At 35.3% G+C, this 19,723-nt stretch overlaps 1 protein-coding gene across 2 annotated transcripts in view; it reads left to right on the forward strand.

Moving 5' to 3' along the window:
* The window catches only part of BRINP3 (BMP/retinoic acid inducible neural specific 3), a 414,347-nt gene that overhangs the window by 311,174 nt on the left and 83,450 nt on the right, over positions 1-19,723 (forward strand). For both annotated transcript variants that reach the window (XM_079900069.1, XM_079900068.1), the window contains exon 7: positions 12,720-12,942. In XM_079900069.1, the coding sequence (XP_079756195.1) occupies positions 12,720-12,942 (223 nt within the window). The remainder of the gene's footprint in view (positions 1-12,719; positions 12,943-19,723) is intronic.

Here is a 19,723-nt window from a genome sequence, read left to right on the forward strand (position 1 = left end):
GCACTAAAATCAATGTTCTGTAAGAGGACAATGGATGTAGTAGGAAATCAGCCACAGCTGCCTCACCTGCTTTCTTCCTCTGAGCTTAGGAAAATAAAGCCACAGAAAGTATTATGGGAATAAAGGGGCTTGAAATGGGAAATAGTGTTTTACATGAGGGAGGAACTTGGAAAGTGAAGGAATGAAAGGGGTAGACAGGGAATTAGAGAAACATCTATAATCCACTTAATCTCAAAGCCATGGAATGGATGGAAAAGGCAGAGTCTGTGGACACGTCCAAGAGGCTGCGAGCATCTGCCCACTGTGAAGTGGGAGCCCAGGGAGAGGTATTTGGAAGTTGCTACTTCTGGGCAAGTTGCCACTTCTGTGAACCTGGTCTAGCTGTAGAAGCCACCATGTCACTGAATTTTGGAAAGAACTGTATGTGACTGTCTCATGTTCATCATCATAAACTTCTGAGAATAATGGCTTCCATTTCATGTCCACCTTCCACACCTCACAAGTTTCTCTCATTGACAGACTCTAACACAGAATTGTCCAAGTACGGGGCTTTAGGGAAAGAGTTCTCAGCCTTGGATTGGTGATGATGGTGCCAAGTTCCTGATAAACAACTGAGCACGACTGCCAGCAGTGTGAAAGTGTAAACGCCACAGTCTGAGATGTTTTCATTTGGAATAAATAGACTAAGCATGAACAATTGGAAGCATCACATATTGTCTTTATTCAAAAAGCCAAGTTCCTGACAAATTTGAGTAATATGAAAAATCTATTGGAGGAACACAACACACAGTGTATTTGGTTAATTGAATTCAGAGAAAAAGGCTTTCAACAAGAAATACGAGGAACCAGTTTCAATCATGGCATGATAAAAATAGAGATTATAACATCTCTTAATTCTACATTAAAGCTAATATGTAAATATTTGAGGATGGAATTAAGGATATTTATCTATATACACACATATATAGGTTTATATAGGTTAGGCATTTATTTGCTACCACAGGTACTGATGCTGTTTTACTGAATATTTTATCATATTTTTTTCTTCTAGTATATACTTCAATTGTATGTAGGACTTGTGAAAAAGGAAGGAAAAAAAACAGATTTCAGTTGAATATCATGGAGCCAATCCTGCCTAGCTGTGTGTAGAGACACGCCCTGTGGCTGGTGGAGAGGCCTTTTTTCTCTTGATACACTCTCCCTGTCCTTTCTGTGCAGGATCTGGGGTGCTTTTTTCTCAGAGGTTTCACTATTTGAAAGGTGTGTCTACTCTTTGTTAAAGTTCGGTTTTCCAAAGTTCTAAGATAATTTATTAAGATTCCATCAAGTGAGAAGTGACTAAGATAATTTTTCTATAGTGTATTGAGAGTCCTAACTATACTTGGAACTATACCCGGAATAAACGATATAAGAATAACTTAAGATAAAAACCTTAATGCTTGTATTTAATTATAAATTTGCCAATTTGAACATTATAAAAAATCATGATTTTATTTACATAGTTTTAAAAATTGTCCTGTTTGGAAATAGTTTCTAATAGTTAAATAACATGTGAATTAGTATTATTTTAATACTGATTATATATTTTCGTGTATGTTTATGACATCTAAGATGGTCACATAGTATAAAAGACAGATTATGGGCTAAAGGTCTTAGTTTAAGTATTAATTCAACTTTTCTGTAGACCTGTGTTCATATGGATATCACTAAACTTCTTTGGCCTCCATTTTTCATTATTGATGAAAAATAAAAACTGCTGCAAAAATTGACGATTTGTGTATAAGGGGCAGGGGGTGGTGACTGGCATGCTTTTTCTGTTTCAAGAGAAAGGATATATCCTTTAATATTACTTCCTATTTAGAGAGTATGAGGTAAATTCTATTCTCACCAGCATCACCGTGGCTCTGGATTCTCTGATGGTGGGTACAAGGTTTCAGATGGATTTGATCTCATGGCAGATACTGCTTCTGTGTTCAGCAGTTTTTCTCTAGGCATTACTTACAAGGCTTCCCACCTGACAAAATTTACTCAGCATCTCTAAGTCATAGGTATGGTTTTAATACAGTGGATCTAACAGCAATAAGTACTATGTAGAATTAAGAGAATTAAGTGCCTAGAAGAGTGCTTGATACTTAAAAGATACCAGATGTAAAAATCCTTATGTAATCATGAGTACATACTTACAGTTTTGTTTATAACTAATGATCACATGTCATTGCAGGATATTTTGATTATTTATCAATACTCTGAAATTCACATACACTGTAACTTTACCATCTGAACCCCATTTGTCAGTTTCTTATCCATAAAACTAAGACATTTATCTATGCCTTTATCTCATAATGTTTCCTTCAACCTGAAATCCTTTTTCCATAGCAATATTAAGGCTTAGAACTGTACTACACATCTTATTTCAACTTTATTTTCCCACTCATGGCTTCATATTTTATATGACTAAACTCAAACTCTGCTTTTCCAAATGAATTATTCTATACATGTTTATAGTTAACTGCAACTGTTTCTTTCTGGATCTTGTCAATTGGTTAAGCCACTTAAGAAACATTCTTAATTCATACTCTCTGTAATGTGCTGTCTTAGGCTTTTGTAAAGGGAGAATACAAAGAAAACTAAAACATTGTCCTGCCCCTCAGAAAAAATAGAAACTGGTCTCTCCTTTTATATTTCTTTGAGTCCATTGTTTTTCTCATTTTTCTCTCACAGTTGACTCTGTGTAATGATCTCTTAATTCAAAATTGTTTCACATCAAGTCTCAATAAAACCTGCCGATCCCTGCAGGGTTATTATGAGATTGGATGTGATAATATTTGTGAAAAGTCTACCAAAGAAAAGCAGTCTTTAAATATAGGGAATAATAATTTTATTTTTCTGTCAACTCCCAGAAGAGTTTATGTTTATTAAGGCAGGAGCCATACTTTTTTCAGACTTCTTTTGTTCTGGGCTCTAATTAATAACTGTGTCACTTTGAACAATTGGCTGAACCTTGCTAAGGCACACGTCCTCCTCGGTGAAATGCCGAAATAATAGTACCCATCTCCTAGGACTGCTGGAAGGATTAAATGAGATAATTCGCTTAAAGTGCTCAGCCCAGCACACATAGAATCACGGAATAAATTATAAAAAGAAAAATAATAGCTAGCATTTATTTATCACTAATTGTGTAAAAGGTATTCTATTACATTTTCATAATTACCTAATTTAATCTGCTAAACCTATGAAGAAAGTACTATTATCATAGCTACAAAAATGATTATTAATGTAGTTTTAGCACTTAACTAGTATAGTGATTGGCACACATTAGACACTCAATAAATATTTGTTATACTCTTGTTGAACTCCAGATTCTAATTACATTTGAGGCCCCCATTAGCTGTATCAGTCAGCATTCTTGTGAGAATAGAATCTGACTGCAGCAGAAAAGGAATTTATGTTCAGACATCGGATTGGATTACTCACAGAATCAGCAGGGGAACTGGAGAGCCTGGCCCCGAGGCTGTGCCAGGAACGATTCCTAAATCACATAGCAAGAGTGATTGCTTGAGGATATAAGGAGCAACAGAATCTGCAGCTGGCATCTCTGACATCCCGAGACAGATCACTGAAGTCATTGTTGTAAGTAATGCTACCAGATGATTCCTCTGCCGCTACTTCCAAGATCTGTACATCTTTGTTATTGAGGGGAGCTGGAGGAATAGTTACTTGTTCTTTGCTTTGGACAAGATATCCACTGGACTCTCAGAAAGTTCACTCAGGCATCAGATGCTTGAGTTTTCACAGAATGTATTTGCAGACCTTGCACACAGCTAAAGTATGGGCCAGCAGCCAGGATACCCGCCACTTGTGTGTTTCACATCTTTTCAGTATGATGTCATTAACAATATATGTCCCGTGATAAGATGAGATGGTGTGCGTTCCTGTGAAGTAAGTTGTCGCACATAGGCTGCGAAATGATTTGATCCTTGAATACAATAGGTATGTTTCACTCTCGCAGCTGGCATAGGAAAGAAAATTGCTTCTAGTATTCTCTGTTTACAATGATAGAGAAAAGAGTTTGTACCAGAGAAGAAACTTTATCCCTAGTGTGAGGAGTCCTGCCACCAGTAAGCTACCACATCTGGAATGGCAGTTTTAATTAGAGTTACTCTATGATTGAGCCATCACCAACATGTGAGTTAATTAGGGATGGAATATGATGATGATTCTCAAAATTTTCAGTGTTGAGCCGATCTCTAATTCCTGCAACGGTGTCAAGCATAAAAAACAAGCAACATCACTTTGAATTTAGTCTTTTCATAGGAGAGGGAAGCTTCATTTTATCTTTCCTTTATAGATTTTACTTAATAGGCTAGGGAGCCGATGCTGTATTCTAATTCTTTATTCAGAGACTGGGAAAATAAACACGGCATGGGTTAGGGTCCCACTGGACCTGATTTGAGGATTCAAGGAAAACCCAATTTGCTATCTTATTTCTATAAGGCCACTCTCCGATTCATGGAATATTGTGGCATTTAGGAGCCCAAGGAATTAGTTCACAATGCAAAGGAATTATTTGCTCTACTTAAGCTGTGGTGCAGGAGTTCTGAGTCCTTGAAATTATTCAGGACCAGGGACAGCATTCTTCTCGCTCATGAAAACTCAAGTCAGGCCTTTGTTGCAGACTTAACTTTTTTTTCTATTATACAAATTAAATAGGACCTCACAGCACTGGTTCCACATTTAAATCCCGAGGGACCATGACCTGATTAACAAACTCTAAAATTCCTACAGGTTAGACCTTTTCTGAGTAATACACGGGACCTATTACAGTACCCATGTCCACTGTGCCTCTGATTGTTAATAGCTGCTTCTAGGCTTCAGTCACAGAGGGGTAATTGTATCCTAATTAAAACCAGAGATCCCATCTGATTTCACACAGTAACTGGTGTTCCCATCCTACAGAATACAATGTTCATCAGAGATGCTGGCAGGTATTCTTTTTACCAATGCGTTTAATGTCCTTTCTCCAATAAAAATCAGCAAGTTCTTGAGAACCATTGGAAAATTGGAATATTTTCAGTAAACTCCCCTGGGGCATGATTGGTGATGAAAGTGGGACGTGATGAACATTGGCTTCCTAACGAAGGTCATTCCTTCGATTAAGATCATTACAGTGACTGAAAGCAGGACAGAGTTAGTCCATCAGGCAGGACAGAAGGGGCTATTTCGTGGGGACAAGTAAAGTAAGCATCAATGCTTTGGATTATTCTGAGTTCATCCCAGTCATCCCCCACATCTACCTTCCAGTTCCCAGGTTCCCACCTCTTCCCAGTGTTCTTTCTAACTTTAACAGATCTGGCAGGAATTTAAATTCAATCTTGGGATAAAAGTTTGTTTTGAAGCCCTACAGCTGCAAGAGATAAAAGATCCCTTTAGCACAGTCCTTGAAAGTCTCCAGTACTCACCAGTACTCATTCTGTGCTTTGAGGGAAAAAAAAAAAGGTATAGGATTTTGAGCTCTTTAAGCAAGCTATCTCTATTTGTAGTAACCAAGTCACGCTCAGTCTTTGAATTTTTTATGCTCCTCATTCAGTTCTATGTAGGCACATAATCCCAAATGCCATTTCTACAACAAACTCTTCATTCTAGGTGAGCACAGGTGGTACTTCTGTTGTCAGACTTCCACCTTTAATACTGCATGGATTTAAAAAGCATTTTTTTTCCAACTAATCCAGAAAACCAAGCACATACTCTCCTTATTGTCCATGGAGACTCTTCCAAACCACTTCTCATACCAGTACCTCTATCACCCAGATTTTTTGCTGCAAGTAAGAAAAACAGGCTCTAGCTGACCCAACCTGATAAGGAATCTATTAAAGGATGTTGGGTAGCATATAGAATCATCAAGAAAGCTAGAGAAGCATACTCTTGTGCTACATAGTTGGGACCAAGTGAAAAATCTTGCAGAAGACTTATTTAGTGAGGTCACCATTGCTAAATGCAATGAACAGTGGATCGCTGTCGGGCTGCACCCCGCAGGCCTGAAAGGCTTGTACTTGCCTAGCTTCCAGACTGAAGAAAGAGCCCAGAGTCAGTGACAGAGACCTCAAGGGTTTAATGGATGGGGGAGCTTACACGTCTGAAGCAAGGTCCTGGAGTGATACTCCATCGTGTGCTGCAGGCACCAGGACAGGATAGAGTGGCCATCTTTGCTCCCATAGACAGGGGGAGGTTACCAGTTATAGGAGAATTGACATCAGGTTGGCTTATTGGTTGCCAAGGAAACCAGCAGAGGGTCATCCCCCTTTGATAAGCATAGTGGAGAGTTCTGATCTAAAGCTAGAACAATCACTAGCTGAAGCCTGGGGCAAGTACTTAGGAAGGTCAGTTATGTGAGTGGGATGTAGGTGAAGCAGGCACTGGTCAAGCAGGGGATGGACAGAGAGCAAGAGAACAGCCATCTTGAGTGGCCTGACCATACAATAGCACTACCATTACTGCTGTAACCACTATCTCCTTAGAGAATTGCTGTAGGCATCCTCTTTGTTATTGCATCAACAGCTTAAGATCCAAACTCTGCGTGGGTACACCTGATTTCTATATCTTAGATGATGCATCCACTCTGTAGCTGCAAGGCCACTGGAAAAGTCAAGACCTGGGTCTTGCCTGTTCTGTAGTTAGGGTTAGTTAGTTATAGTTAGAGAGATAAGCTATAACTATAGAAATAACATAGTTAGTTATAATTATAGAGATAAAGCTCTGTTTGGGTAAGTTCTCAAACATTTGAAGAGGGGTTCATAAACAGGGCAATCCAATGAAGGACAGATTCATTGTCTTGCTGTATTGAAGTATTTTAATACAAAAATATGATGTATCTTTCAGAGAAAAAGAAAATGGTCAGGGAAAGCACAACTTATTTCTAGGCAGCTACTAAGGAATTAGGTTCAACTTCTGATTTATGCCCGCTTGAACCCCTTTGTAGCCTCAGAAAATTGGCCAGTTCACAAGCTATTAAACAGGCTTGCCGTTTACTTTATGCAGCATTATGGTATTTTGTCAGTTTCAACGTAAACTCTATACCCGTGGCTTATAGAACAGTTTGAATAGACTTGCATTGATACGTGACCACTCAAAGTCGTCTCAGTGATTTACTGTAGAAGTTGACAAAATTCTAAACTGGTACAAGTGATTCAAATAGTCCCTGAGAAATGTTTGGAGGAAATAAAATACTTTGTAAAAGTTAAAAATCAACCAGTTCTAGTCAGGATTATGGAATGGGTCAAAATTTGCCTGTTCATTGTACTCCGTCAAAGGTTAGATTGTCATTTCAGCCATTGGTAACTTCTGCCATTCAGGACACCCATTACCTAAATTTTCTCTATCTTGACTTTTTTTCCCCATCAGCCCTTCTTCCTACGCACTTTTGCATTTGTTTCTCAGTTTTGTGTCTTAACCTACTTAAGGCTTGCATTTCTGGAGCATCAAGGTTCACAACTTATTTGCTAGGCAAATCTTTGTCCTTGAAAATCAGAGGAAGATAGAAGAATCCATACTATCTTCTAGGAAACTGTGATTCTCAAGAAACAAGAAACAGCTTTATTTGAAGGGATTCTGGTTGAGCAATAACTTTGAGGTCCGGTGGTAGGTAGTTTGATATTTATTTGTCAGCATTGGAGATAGTACTCCGTATAGGTATAAACCTACTGAAAGCTAAACAAACTGATAAACAAAAATCCATCCATAGAAACAGACTATATTTGCCATGTGTTCATGTATAGATAAGGCCTCGGTACTGCATTCAGTATAAGGAGATAATGTTTGCTTTTTTAACTTACAGATTACAGAAAATTTATGTTACTAGAATATGATATTAACGTGTATTATTTCAAAAAATCCTGTGTTTACAAACATAAGCAGGAGAGAGGAGTTTGAAGACACTAGACCAGTAGTATCACAAAATGAGAAACGATTATCCTTCCTGCTTAAAAACAAATGTTTGCATGGATTCTTCTTATATATTTGACACACATTTTTTTTTTTTGCCTATTACATCCTTTCATTTAAAGATTGCTCTGTGTCCATGTTCTTTACATACTTTGCTATATACTGTACAATATTTTGTTATTGTAGTAAGAGTATTGCTATGCTTTCATAATACTTGAAATTATTATCCATATTGCATTGTCATTTCTACTGAAAAGATACTTTGAGCGTACCACTATGTTAATTGATACAGGAAAAAAAACATGGAATGTGAGCCAGTACACTTTTACTTTTATATTAGCAAGTCACTAAATAATAACATTTTATGTAAATGTATGAAACATAAGATATAAACATAGTGTACTGACAATTTAATAGTATTTTTTGGCTATGTTTTTTACTGATTCACAGTATTTATTTAAATTTTAGTAAAATAACACATTCATATGAAATCATAAATACCATAAAAGCACAAGTTTCCTCCCTGAGTCCTCCCTACCCATAGTCCTACTTTCTAATGGAAACAGCTTCTGTTTTGGATATTTTGGTGGATTTATAACTCAAGAAATTGTCTCTAAATAATACAAAAGTATCTGATTACTTTTATACACTTTTGAGGAAGTAATTTATGTGCTCCCAAAGCTCTAGAAAATTTAGAATGCTTTAGAACACCTTTGAAAATATATTCCAAAGCAGTTCTGATCAGAGGTTCTGAATATGTGAAAATGCATTATCAATACATTGGTCAATGCTTTTCATGCTCATCAATAAAGGCAGAAACACAAATCAGGCTCTATGTATTATGGCTGGTTCTTTTACACCCTGAAAATGTTCCATTCTCCACTCTCACCTATTTAATTCAACTGTGAAGCATGAGAATAAAGTGCATAAATATATAAATACATAAAATCAATATACAAATGCAGTAGCATTAATAAAATATTTTTGCTGACATTGAAGTCATGAAACTAGAAATCGTCAGCATTCTACATACATAACAGCTCCAGTAAAATTTACATGAAGGATTATTGGGGGGATTGAGTTAATATTTAAAGCACTTAAAATTGAGTTCCTACCAAAGTAAGAACTCATGTTAACAGAGAGAGAGAGCGAATTAGTTTCAAAATTAGCTAATTAGATATCAAATGTTAACTAGAGTTTGCATTAGAGAGGGGAAAAACACCAACAAACCTTGCTCAGCTATTTTAGAAAAAACCTCATTTTTAATGGAGGAATAGTTGTAATCTAGAGAATTAACACGGTGCCTGGCTAGTCTTCTATAATTTATTGGAAAGATGTCACCTACCCTAATTCTCTTCACCTCCACAGAATTCATTAATATCATACAACTACCTTCGTATTATTTTTTGCTTCACGTGAATTAGTTTTGCGAAGACGACTGACTGTAAATTCCTTCCAGCATACAGGATGTTTATTACCACTAGTATTATTGTTGTTGTTGTTTTGTTTCTCTATAGTCCTCAAAACTATGCTGAGCAGAAGTACTCAGTTCATACATACTTAGCAAACAGGGATTTCCAGATTAATCTCTCTCTAGTAATTCAGATATTGAATGTATTTCTCCGGGGCTATTTTTATATGACATTAATTTGTTTTCTTTTATAAATTTATCCCCCCCAAAAGTATGGCTAGTCATTGTTTACTTGCCATGTGAAAAGCAACAGCACTTTATCTCCTACATGGGTTTGGAAATTATTGTAAGGTAAAGTGTTATCTGGTGTCCCCTAATCATTATCTTTTCTCTTTGTAGTTACGTAAATCTCTAGATTTATATAATAATTCTAACGTATCATTCAAATTTTATTTTCATATTCTATAAATAAGAACTTTACTAATTGCCAAAAATAAAAGAAAAGATATCCACAGGAATATTTCTGGAGGTTCTATTGACTTCTAAGTAGAATGAATTTTAGATAAGATGTTATTATAACATTTAAAAATATTTAATATTATTTTTCATTAAAAAAATAAGATGAAAGGTTTATTCATATTCTCACTCATAGACTGAAACATCTGTATGTTTTGTACACAACAGGTGTCCAATAAATGTTTTGGGTGACTGTCAGTGGTGACTCTTAATGACTTCATAATGAAGTAATTATTCAAATGTCATGTTAAAACTGTTTCTTAGAAATTACATAGTGCCAGTTTTCAACGGACATACACTATTACATACACTTTGGTAAAATTAAATAAATTAACATATTCTTTAACGTGAATGAAATTTACTGATTTAGAAACTTGCATAATGCTACTATAACAAACAATGAAAATAACTAAAATATGCATACCCATGAAACAATAAAGGCTTATCAAAAGTGTTCAAGTAAAAGATGACAATGAAATGAATGATTAGTTTTCACAGTAGTGGCATCTGCTCTGTGAATAATCCAAGGAATGCTTTCCAGTTTCCATGCACGAACTTCTTTATTCAAAGGAGAGAGTTTCTCAAAAGAGACATATGGGACCAAACAAAATGTAGGGTACTGTGAAATTGGAATTTTAAAATGTATCTCTTATTTATACCCTGCTTACTTAAAAAAATGATTTGAAGCACATCAAATGGATATATTCTCAAAAATCTTTCCCCATAGATTTTGCAATAAAATGTCCTATTTTTTCCTTTTGTTTTTTTTTTTCCTTGTTCTTCTGGTAAAGTCTATACCTTTAATGTCCAAAAGATGCCAGAACTTTGTATTTATTTCCTCTAGAAAAAATATCAACCCCAAAATTCATGAATATAATTTTCTGTTAATTGTTTAAAAGTTGCATTTTCCATCACTGATGAAATAGTTTGGATTTGATTATTGAAATAGTCCTGATTTATAAAACTATAAATTAGTTGCTTTAAATATGTATATGTATCAGTGTAGTTTATCTTTTCCCATGTTAACGGCATATTTTTTAAAATGTGGATGATAATTTGGAGGTTTTGAAACACTGCAATTGAGCCATTCTCTACTAATAAGGAATCGGTATTAACATACCTTGTCCAAGTTCAGTTAAACACTAATGCCTGTAACTGGCTATTTGAAAACAACTGTTTTTGAATTGGATATTTAAAACTAACAGTCATTTAAAACAACAGTAACACCATAGAATTTAAAAATAAAATGAGATTATTATTATCCAAAACTTTCTATCTCATTTACAAAGGAGGAAATTAAGGCACAGAAAGACTGAGGTTTAATGCATGCAATATAACACTTTTATGGGTAGAATAGTAATTAAAATGTGGTTTGTATCACTTACTAAATAAAACATCTTCAGCCACTGAAAACATTTTCCAAATCTTGTCCTGTGCTGGAGTATAGATGCTGAGGAAACCCAGCCACTCCAACATGGAACTGGGGGCAATGTGGTATGCTAAACACAATAAATCCTTTAAAGAAATACTAAAATAAATAAAAAGTTTATGTTTTGAGTCCATGATCATAATATTTAAGAAGAAAAGGAGAGATGGGGAGAAGGCTCTACTCTCTTTGTTTCTGTTTTTTTAAATATTTTTGTGGTAAAATGTATATAGCATAAAATTTGCCATTTTAAATGGACAATTTAGTGACATTAATTACACTCACAATGCTGTGCAACCATCACCACTGTCTCTTTTCCAAAAAGTTCTTATCACCCCAAACAGAAATTCTATAGCTATTATGCAAAAACTTCCCATCTGCTCTTCCCCCATCCCCTGGTAAATTCTAATCTATTTTCTGTCTCAATGAACTTGAACATTCTAAATATTTTATATAAGTGGAATCATACAATACTTGTCCTTTGTTCTCAGGCTTATTTCACTTTTAGCATGATATTTTGAAGGTTCATCCATGTTGTAGCATGCATCAGAACTTCATTTTTATGGCTCAGTAATATTCTATTTTAGGTATATACCACACTTGGTAGAGCCATTCATCTATTGATGAATAGTTGGGTTGTTTCTATCTTTTGGCTCTTCTGTGTTGAGATAATTAATAGACCTTTCAGATGATTATTTTATTGTAGTGTCAACTTTTGTTCCTACTGTTAGTTACTTAGACATTTGAAAAGAAAATAATTTAGACATAATAATTATTGACACACACAAAAAGCCAATACTGGAGCTTTAAATTCTTTTTTATTTTTTTCTCTTAATTATACAGTTAGGTTTTAAACTGTTGTTTTAACAAATTGAAATGTGGTCAGTTACTAAGGGAACAACCAGAGTACATCATTGAATATTATATTTTACACTATAAAAGTTTCCTCTTTTTCCTTAAACAATATAATAATTTAGTAATGATAATATATATATATACTGATTTAATGAAATTTTCTGAGAATATTTATTTAACGAACAATACTTGGAACAAATTATTAATACTGTTGCCAAAAAATGAAAGCTAGATTAATGACCACTACCTATGGGAAAAACTTCAGTATCATCAAATTCAAATACCATCGAAAGGAGAATGTGGAAAAATTAAGTTCACCTTAAACTTTCTGCCCCCATTATTTGCTGTAGCACGATTCTTTTAATTATCTTTTTCTGTGAATGTTCTTTCTTGAGGGGAACAAAAAAAGACAACAATCCTAAAGCATAAAAAAATTTCCTTCTTGCCATTAATTTGCTACACAGAAAATAATAGATTGTATTCTTTTTTAACATTAACATACTAAATGTGTTTTGGGGAAAAGGGAAAATAATTATTTTATTATTAAAGTGTTGAATTTTGACATTTTTTCAGATGAATTCAAGTTCTTTATGAAAAGGCTACCCATGAATTATTTCCTCAACACATCTACCATAATGCATTTGTGGACAATGGACTCTAATTTTCAGCGCCGCTATGAACAACTGGAGAACAGCATGAAGCAACTTTTCCTAAAGGCACAGAAAATTGTACACAAGCTCTTTAGCCTTAGCAAGAGATGTCATAAACAACCCCTCATCAGCTTGCCAAGACAAAGGTAAGACATGTAACAATGTAGACAACTGAGGACAGCTCTATTGATTTTCTGAATGTAGATGTAGTAATATATATAACGCAATGTTATTTATATTATTAGAGATAATCAGAAAACAACATGTAGTCTTAAGTCTCATAATAATTAATTGTAGTTATTTTCCAAAGTAATAGTACAATGAGAGCACATACACTATTTTCTTTTTTTTAACTTTTCTTTTACTATCTGAATCAATAAATTTTTCTAACTTGTTGCGCATGGTAGTCAACTGATAATTGTATCACAGTGAATATAAAAACACAAAGACTTACAGTTACATTGTAAGCCTAGGAACTAAGCAGGAATAAAAAGTGAAATTTCTTAAGATTTTCAAATAAAAGAATTTTAATTTTTAAATTCTTTAAAAGAATTTTAATTTTTTCTTTGTGTTTTCTTTGTGTTCAGAAAACCATAAAACTCATTCTACATGACTCTATGAAAATTGATGGGAAAGTTTCAAACAATTTTTATGAATGTTGACAGACTATTAAAATATTTGTGCCTGAACTGATCTAGGGAAGCACGAGTTTTAGATTTGCTAGTTTAAGATGTGTTGACCAGTCAGTACAATAAAAATTTGCATGTATTTAGTAGAAGTCAGGTTGAAAATACATAAAATGAAAAGCTAAGGACAAATTTAGGACAAAATCATAAGAAAGTATGCATTTGTACCAGTATCTCTATTATAAAATACTTGAAGTTTGACCTGATGCTTAAATCATTAAGAAATCTGTAATTACAGATTTCTTTCACAAAAAAATCCCAAACAACTGAGTCTACACATTTTTAAAATTCGATTTCAAAATAAATTATTGGAATTTTTTTACAAGTCATTGCATTTTAGCATATTCAAATTTATGCAACCATCACCACAATCTAAGCTGAGAACATTGCCACTGTCCCCAAAAAACCTCAGTCTGTCCCCATACTCCACACCCATCCCTGCTATTTGTCTCTATAGATTTGTCTAATCTACTAACTGTCCTCATAGATTTGCCTATTTTGGACATTTCATACCATATGTGGTCTTTCGTTACTGGCTTCCTTCACTTAGCATAGTGCTTTCTGGTTCACCTATGTTGTAGCATGTATCAGTAGTATGTGTATATCACATTTTACTTATCAGTTAATCGTTTGATGGACACAGGTTGTTTCCACTTTTTGGCTAATATAAATAATGTGCTGTCAACATTCATGTGCTTTTTTTTAAATGTGGACATACGTTTTCAATTTTCTTGGATATGTATCTATGAGCAGAATTGACTATTCAGAAGATAATTCTATATTTAACATTTTGAGGACCTGCCAAAGTGTTTGCCAAAATGGCCGTACTATTTTATATTTCCACCAACCATGAGTGACAGCTCCCATGACTCCATATTCTCACCAACACTGTTTTCTTTTTTTTCGCGGTACGCGGGCCTCTCACTGCTGTGGCCTCTCCCGCTGCGGAGCACAGGCTCCGGACACCCAGGCTCAGTGGCCATGGCTCACGGGCCCAGCCGCTCCGCGGCATGTGGGATGTTCCCGGACTGGGGCACGAACCCGTGTCCCCTGCATTGGCAGGCGAACTCTCAACCACTGTGCCACCAGGGAAACCCACCAACAGTTTTTATTATCTGACCTTTTGATTATAGTCATCCAAGTGGATGTGAAGTGGCATCTTCCTGTGATTTTAATTTATATCTCTCCAGCGACTAAAGATGTTAAACATCTTTTCATGTGTTTATTGCCCATTGTGTATATTCTTTGGAGAGATATCTATTTGAATTTTCTTCACTCATTTTTTGTTTGTTTTTTATTTGCATTAAGTTGTAAGTTATGTATTTTGATGCCAGTTCCTTATCAGTAGTATGATATATAAATATCTCCTTCCAGTCTTTTCACTTTCTTATCCATCTCTTCTCCCCACCTGTCTGTCTGTCTGGTCAGTCTAGCCCAAAAGTTTGTCAATTTTGTTTCTTTTCAAAACATTAACTTTTAGTTTTCTTTATATTCTCTATTATTTTTCTCCTTTTTATTTGATTTTTCCACTGTGATTATTATTATTTCTTTTCTTCTATTTGCTTTGTGTGTACTGTAATTTTCTTTTTCTAGTTTCATAGAGAGAAAAGGTGGGTTATGGACTTGAGAACTTTCTTTTTTTTTTTAATATAGGCTTTCACTGCTATAAATTTCTCTGCAAGCACTGGTATTAAGATTTGTTATTTTATGCATCCTGTAAGTTTTCTTATTCCTTCCATGCATAGGATATTTTTTATATATCTGCCTGCATACTTCAAGGAAATATTCCTTAACAGAGAATTATGGCTGGAGAAAGACACTGTTACTTTATGCTCTGTGTGGGTTAAATAGAGTTTGTAAACCACTGAAATAGATGGTTCTACCCTCAAACGTAATGGTTCTACCCTCAAAATAGATGGTTCTACCCTCAAACCACTGAAATAGATGGTTCTACCCTCAAACGAAATACAATAGAATGGGATGGAAGCAAATTGATGAGTTTGCTTATAAACTTGTTGACTTTAAGTGTTCTTTCAATCACATTCAACTGGAGCTGGATATGTATGTCTGAAGCTCAGGGGAGATTTGAGAGAGTAAGATGGCAAACATCAGTGCACGTGAAACCATAAGATCTGAATGTAATACCGTGGGAAATATGTAGACAGAATCTGAGGATGTGTTTAAGGAATGAGTGGAGAAATGGAAACTGAAACTGAAACAAATAGTGGGGTAAAATATATCAAAAGAGACATTAATTTCTATTAAAATAAAAATTAAATATTCAAATATGTCATTAGAGTGCAAGATTTTTAAGAAAAATATGAAATAATTCAAGTTGGATATTACAGAATAAATAAATAGGCAGCATAAAATAAAGATGCATTATTTGGAACAAAATTCAGTAAATGATAGAAATAAATATTTGTTTTCCAAAACTTTTGAACTAAATAAATCAAAGGTCGCCAAAGGGGCTTCCCTGGTGGCGCAGTGGTTGAGGGTCCGCTTGCCGATGCAGGGGACGCGGGTTCATGCCCCGGTCCGGGAGGATCCCGCGTGCCGCGGGGCGGCTGGACCCGTGGGCCGTGGCCGCTGGGCCTGCGCGTCCGGAGCCTGTGCTCCGCAACGGGGGAGGCCGCAGCGGTGAGAGGCCCGCGTATCACAAAAAAAAAAAAAGATCGCCAAAGGCTTTTCTTGACTTTCTTTTTTAAATTTAGCTTAATTACTATGTTGGTTATTACTCATCACACACAGTAAAAAAAAATACAGACTTCTTGCTAGATGAAAGATTTTTATTGAATTTGGATTTTTTTCCCCAGAACGTTTACAGGAATGTGAGATTTTTGTTTCTGTTTTGCTTTTTATTTTTCCCATTTTAATAGAATAATATAAAATTACATTAGGACAACAAAAAGATATGTACTAGAGTTTGTTAGTAGAATACAGTGGAAAAGAGGCTGGAAATTTGTAGGGTGTGTTTTCAGAAAGTTTTGAAAGAGAAAGTGGGTAAGCAGTATCAGTGACTCACTTCTAGCAGAAATTCTGGTTTTTTACCCTGTCTTTATAGAATTTTTTCAGCTATTCTCTTGAATTCATCTAACCCTAAGAACTGGTTTTCAATATCTGATATTTTAAAGTCTGGAAAAATAAACAAAAACAAACTAAAATGAAACCTGCAAAGTACGCCTCCATTAACATTGTTTCTTAACACTTCCTGTATAATGCGGGTCAGTTGAAGTTTTTCTTTATAATGTACAGTGTAATTCTTTCTTTCTGGTAAAGCGTGTGGCCCTCTATCCAAATAGCAAGTCTGCACTGCTACCACTATCCCTCTCATGAATTCGCGTGACATCAAAATCCTTTTTCTTACCGAAGTAAATTCCAAAGCCTGTGATAATCTTGTTTCTTTGAGGTAGTCAACTTTTGTTGCTATTCTAAAATTTTTGAGATAAGTAAAAATGACATATTCATTTCATTAGAGAAAAATATTTGTAACAATTATTGAGAAGTAATTAGGTAGTGTTCCTATAAAGTGCCTCAACTATACTATTTTGTGCTGTCATGTCTTATTCACAGAGCAGCCAAGGGTCCATAGAAATATTACATTTAAAGGTCTGTTGGTAAAGGCTTAACAACAAACTCTTTAGGGGAGAAAAACACCTGACTTATAGAATTTACTAGTTCTTGTAGTATAAATATTTCCACCATGGTCAATTTCAAGCTAGCAATGTGCTGTCACGCCACGTGGAGTTGGGCAGGTCTGCACAGTTGGTTCTCCTGAGGCAGTGCATGTGGCTGCAGTAAACCACTAAAAATTTATTAAAACATTTTTACAAAGTTATCTCTTCTTCCTTAACAATGGAAAGTGAGATAGGATGAAATCACTTCTCTAACGTCACAAAGAAGAATGAGTTTAGGTCTATTTCATTCTTTATCTGAGAGCTATGTCATGTACTTCTTATATATGCTCTATGACAGGAGTTAGAAATTGGCATATAGGCCAAATCCAGCCCTCACCAGTTTTTGTATCAGCCTGTGAGGCAAGGATGTTTTTTTATATTTTAAATTGTTGAAAAAAATCAAAAGGAGAATAATATTTTTGATTGATGAAGATGTATGGAATTCATATTAAAATGTGCATAAATGAAATAGCCATGCTTATATATTTACATATTGTCTGTGGCCACTTTCACACCCTAATGGCAGTTAGTTGCCACAGACAGCACGGTCCTGAAACGCTACAATATTTGTTACCTGGCTCCAACAGAAAAATTTTGTCAGCCTGTGCTCTAATATAATATATATTCTCTGTCTTTAAAAATGTTATCAAGTGTTTTAAAGGTATTTAACTTGTATATCGTTGAAATGTTTTATATTATAAATACACTTTATGTTAAAGAAAGAATATTATTACTTTAGTCTCCATCATATGGAAACCTTATACAACCAGACTGAATCCTGAGTCCCGAGTATTTGTGGAGTAATACTATCTTACTAATAATAACATATATAATTATATATATATATATATAAATACATACACATGTGCATACATTATATTATATATTATATGCATACATTATATATAGATCTATACATTATATATAAACTTTAATATATAATATATATATCAATACATATATATGCACATGTATATGTACTTTAACATAACAACCATAGGAATAGTCTAAAACCCTATATATCAAAATGATTTTAGTTGAAGTGCCATTTCAAGCTGATCTCCAAATGCAGATTTGCATTATTTCATGGAGTCAGACAAATTTCCCATCTCTCTCCTCATGATCTCCTCCAATTCTAGTCCAATTCAAAATGATACTATGATCATGAACTAAGAGGAAGAACAAAGAAAATGAACACTTGAGGAGAAGGAGGTTGAAAGACTGAACAGTATCTGTGGGTAGGGGAGGATAAAGTCTGGGAATGCTGAAATAAACTATGGGAATATTTAACATGTTTGGGAAGGATTGCCCTGCCCACTGGAACTCTGAAAACATGAAACGCAGGCAGAATTTTAAGACATCTGAATGCTTAGTTATCTGCTAGAGCTCCTAGAGTCAACTCTCACATTCACAGACAGCAAGTGCTCAATACATATTTGATAAGTGCTCTGTGATATTTTTCTTAATACTTTAGTTCAACCTCTGAACACACACAGCAATGAATTATTACTTTATGTAAAATGTTTTCCACTCTACATAAATTGGATCATCTGTTACAATATGAATATCATGTTCTTTTTTTTTTTTTTTTTTTTTTTTTGCGGTACGCGGGTCTCTCACTGTTGTGGCCTCTCCCGTTGCGGAGCACAGGCTCCGGACGTGCAGGCTCAGCGGCCATGGCTCACGGGCTCAGCCGCTCCGCGGCATGTGGCATCTTCCCAGACCGGGGCACGAACCCGCGTCCCCTGCATCGGCAGGCGGACTCTTAACCACTGCGCCACCAGGGAAGCCCCATGTTCTATTTTGTTTCTCCATTAAGCAGGTGAATGCCGTCCCCCATTCCTTCAAATGGACCTGAGACAGTGTCTTTGTCTCTTCAGGCTGCTCTTCACAAAAAATGCCACAGACTGGGTGGCTCACAAACAACAGTTCACAATTCTGAAGATTCAAGTCCAAGATCTAGGTGCCATCGTGGTGGGGTTCTGGTGAAGAACACTAATCTCATTCAAGAGGGCTCCATCCTCATGACCTAAGCACCTCCCAAAGACCCCACCTCCTAATAGCATCATCTTTGGGGGTTAGGATTCCAATACATAAATTTTGGGGGGACACAGTATTCATATTGTAGCAGACAGGGTTGGTCTCTATTAGTAAGACCTTGAGATGTGAGGGTGAGAAGACTAGCCAGCCATTTCTTTTGTGCAGGCATCCTGTCCATGGTGGATGACAATGAAGCTGGCAGGTAGACCCAATATGAGACAGAGAATTCAGGTATCATTCAAACCTCTGCTTTCATTTGACTTCTAGATCCAGTGTACTTCTCGTTCTGAGGTTTTGTTATTCAACTTTTCCTTCTCTGACTCAGACATGACCCTTTTTGTCCCATATGCATCATCAAGCAGTTACCACTCTATTATGCATACAAGAAAAATAGATATTTTAACATTTTCATGGGGAGAAATCTTTGCGAATGATGTTTCCCAATATCTGACATACAGAAATGATGTATAAAAATCCTTTTAAATCATATTTTTCCCTTCGTTCTTTTTCATCCCTTTTCAGCC

This window comes from Stenella coeruleoalba (assembly GCF_951394435.1).
Source record: "Stenella coeruleoalba genome assembly, chromosome: 1".
NCBI lineage: Eukaryota > Metazoa > Chordata > Mammalia > Artiodactyla > Delphinidae > Stenella > Stenella coeruleoalba.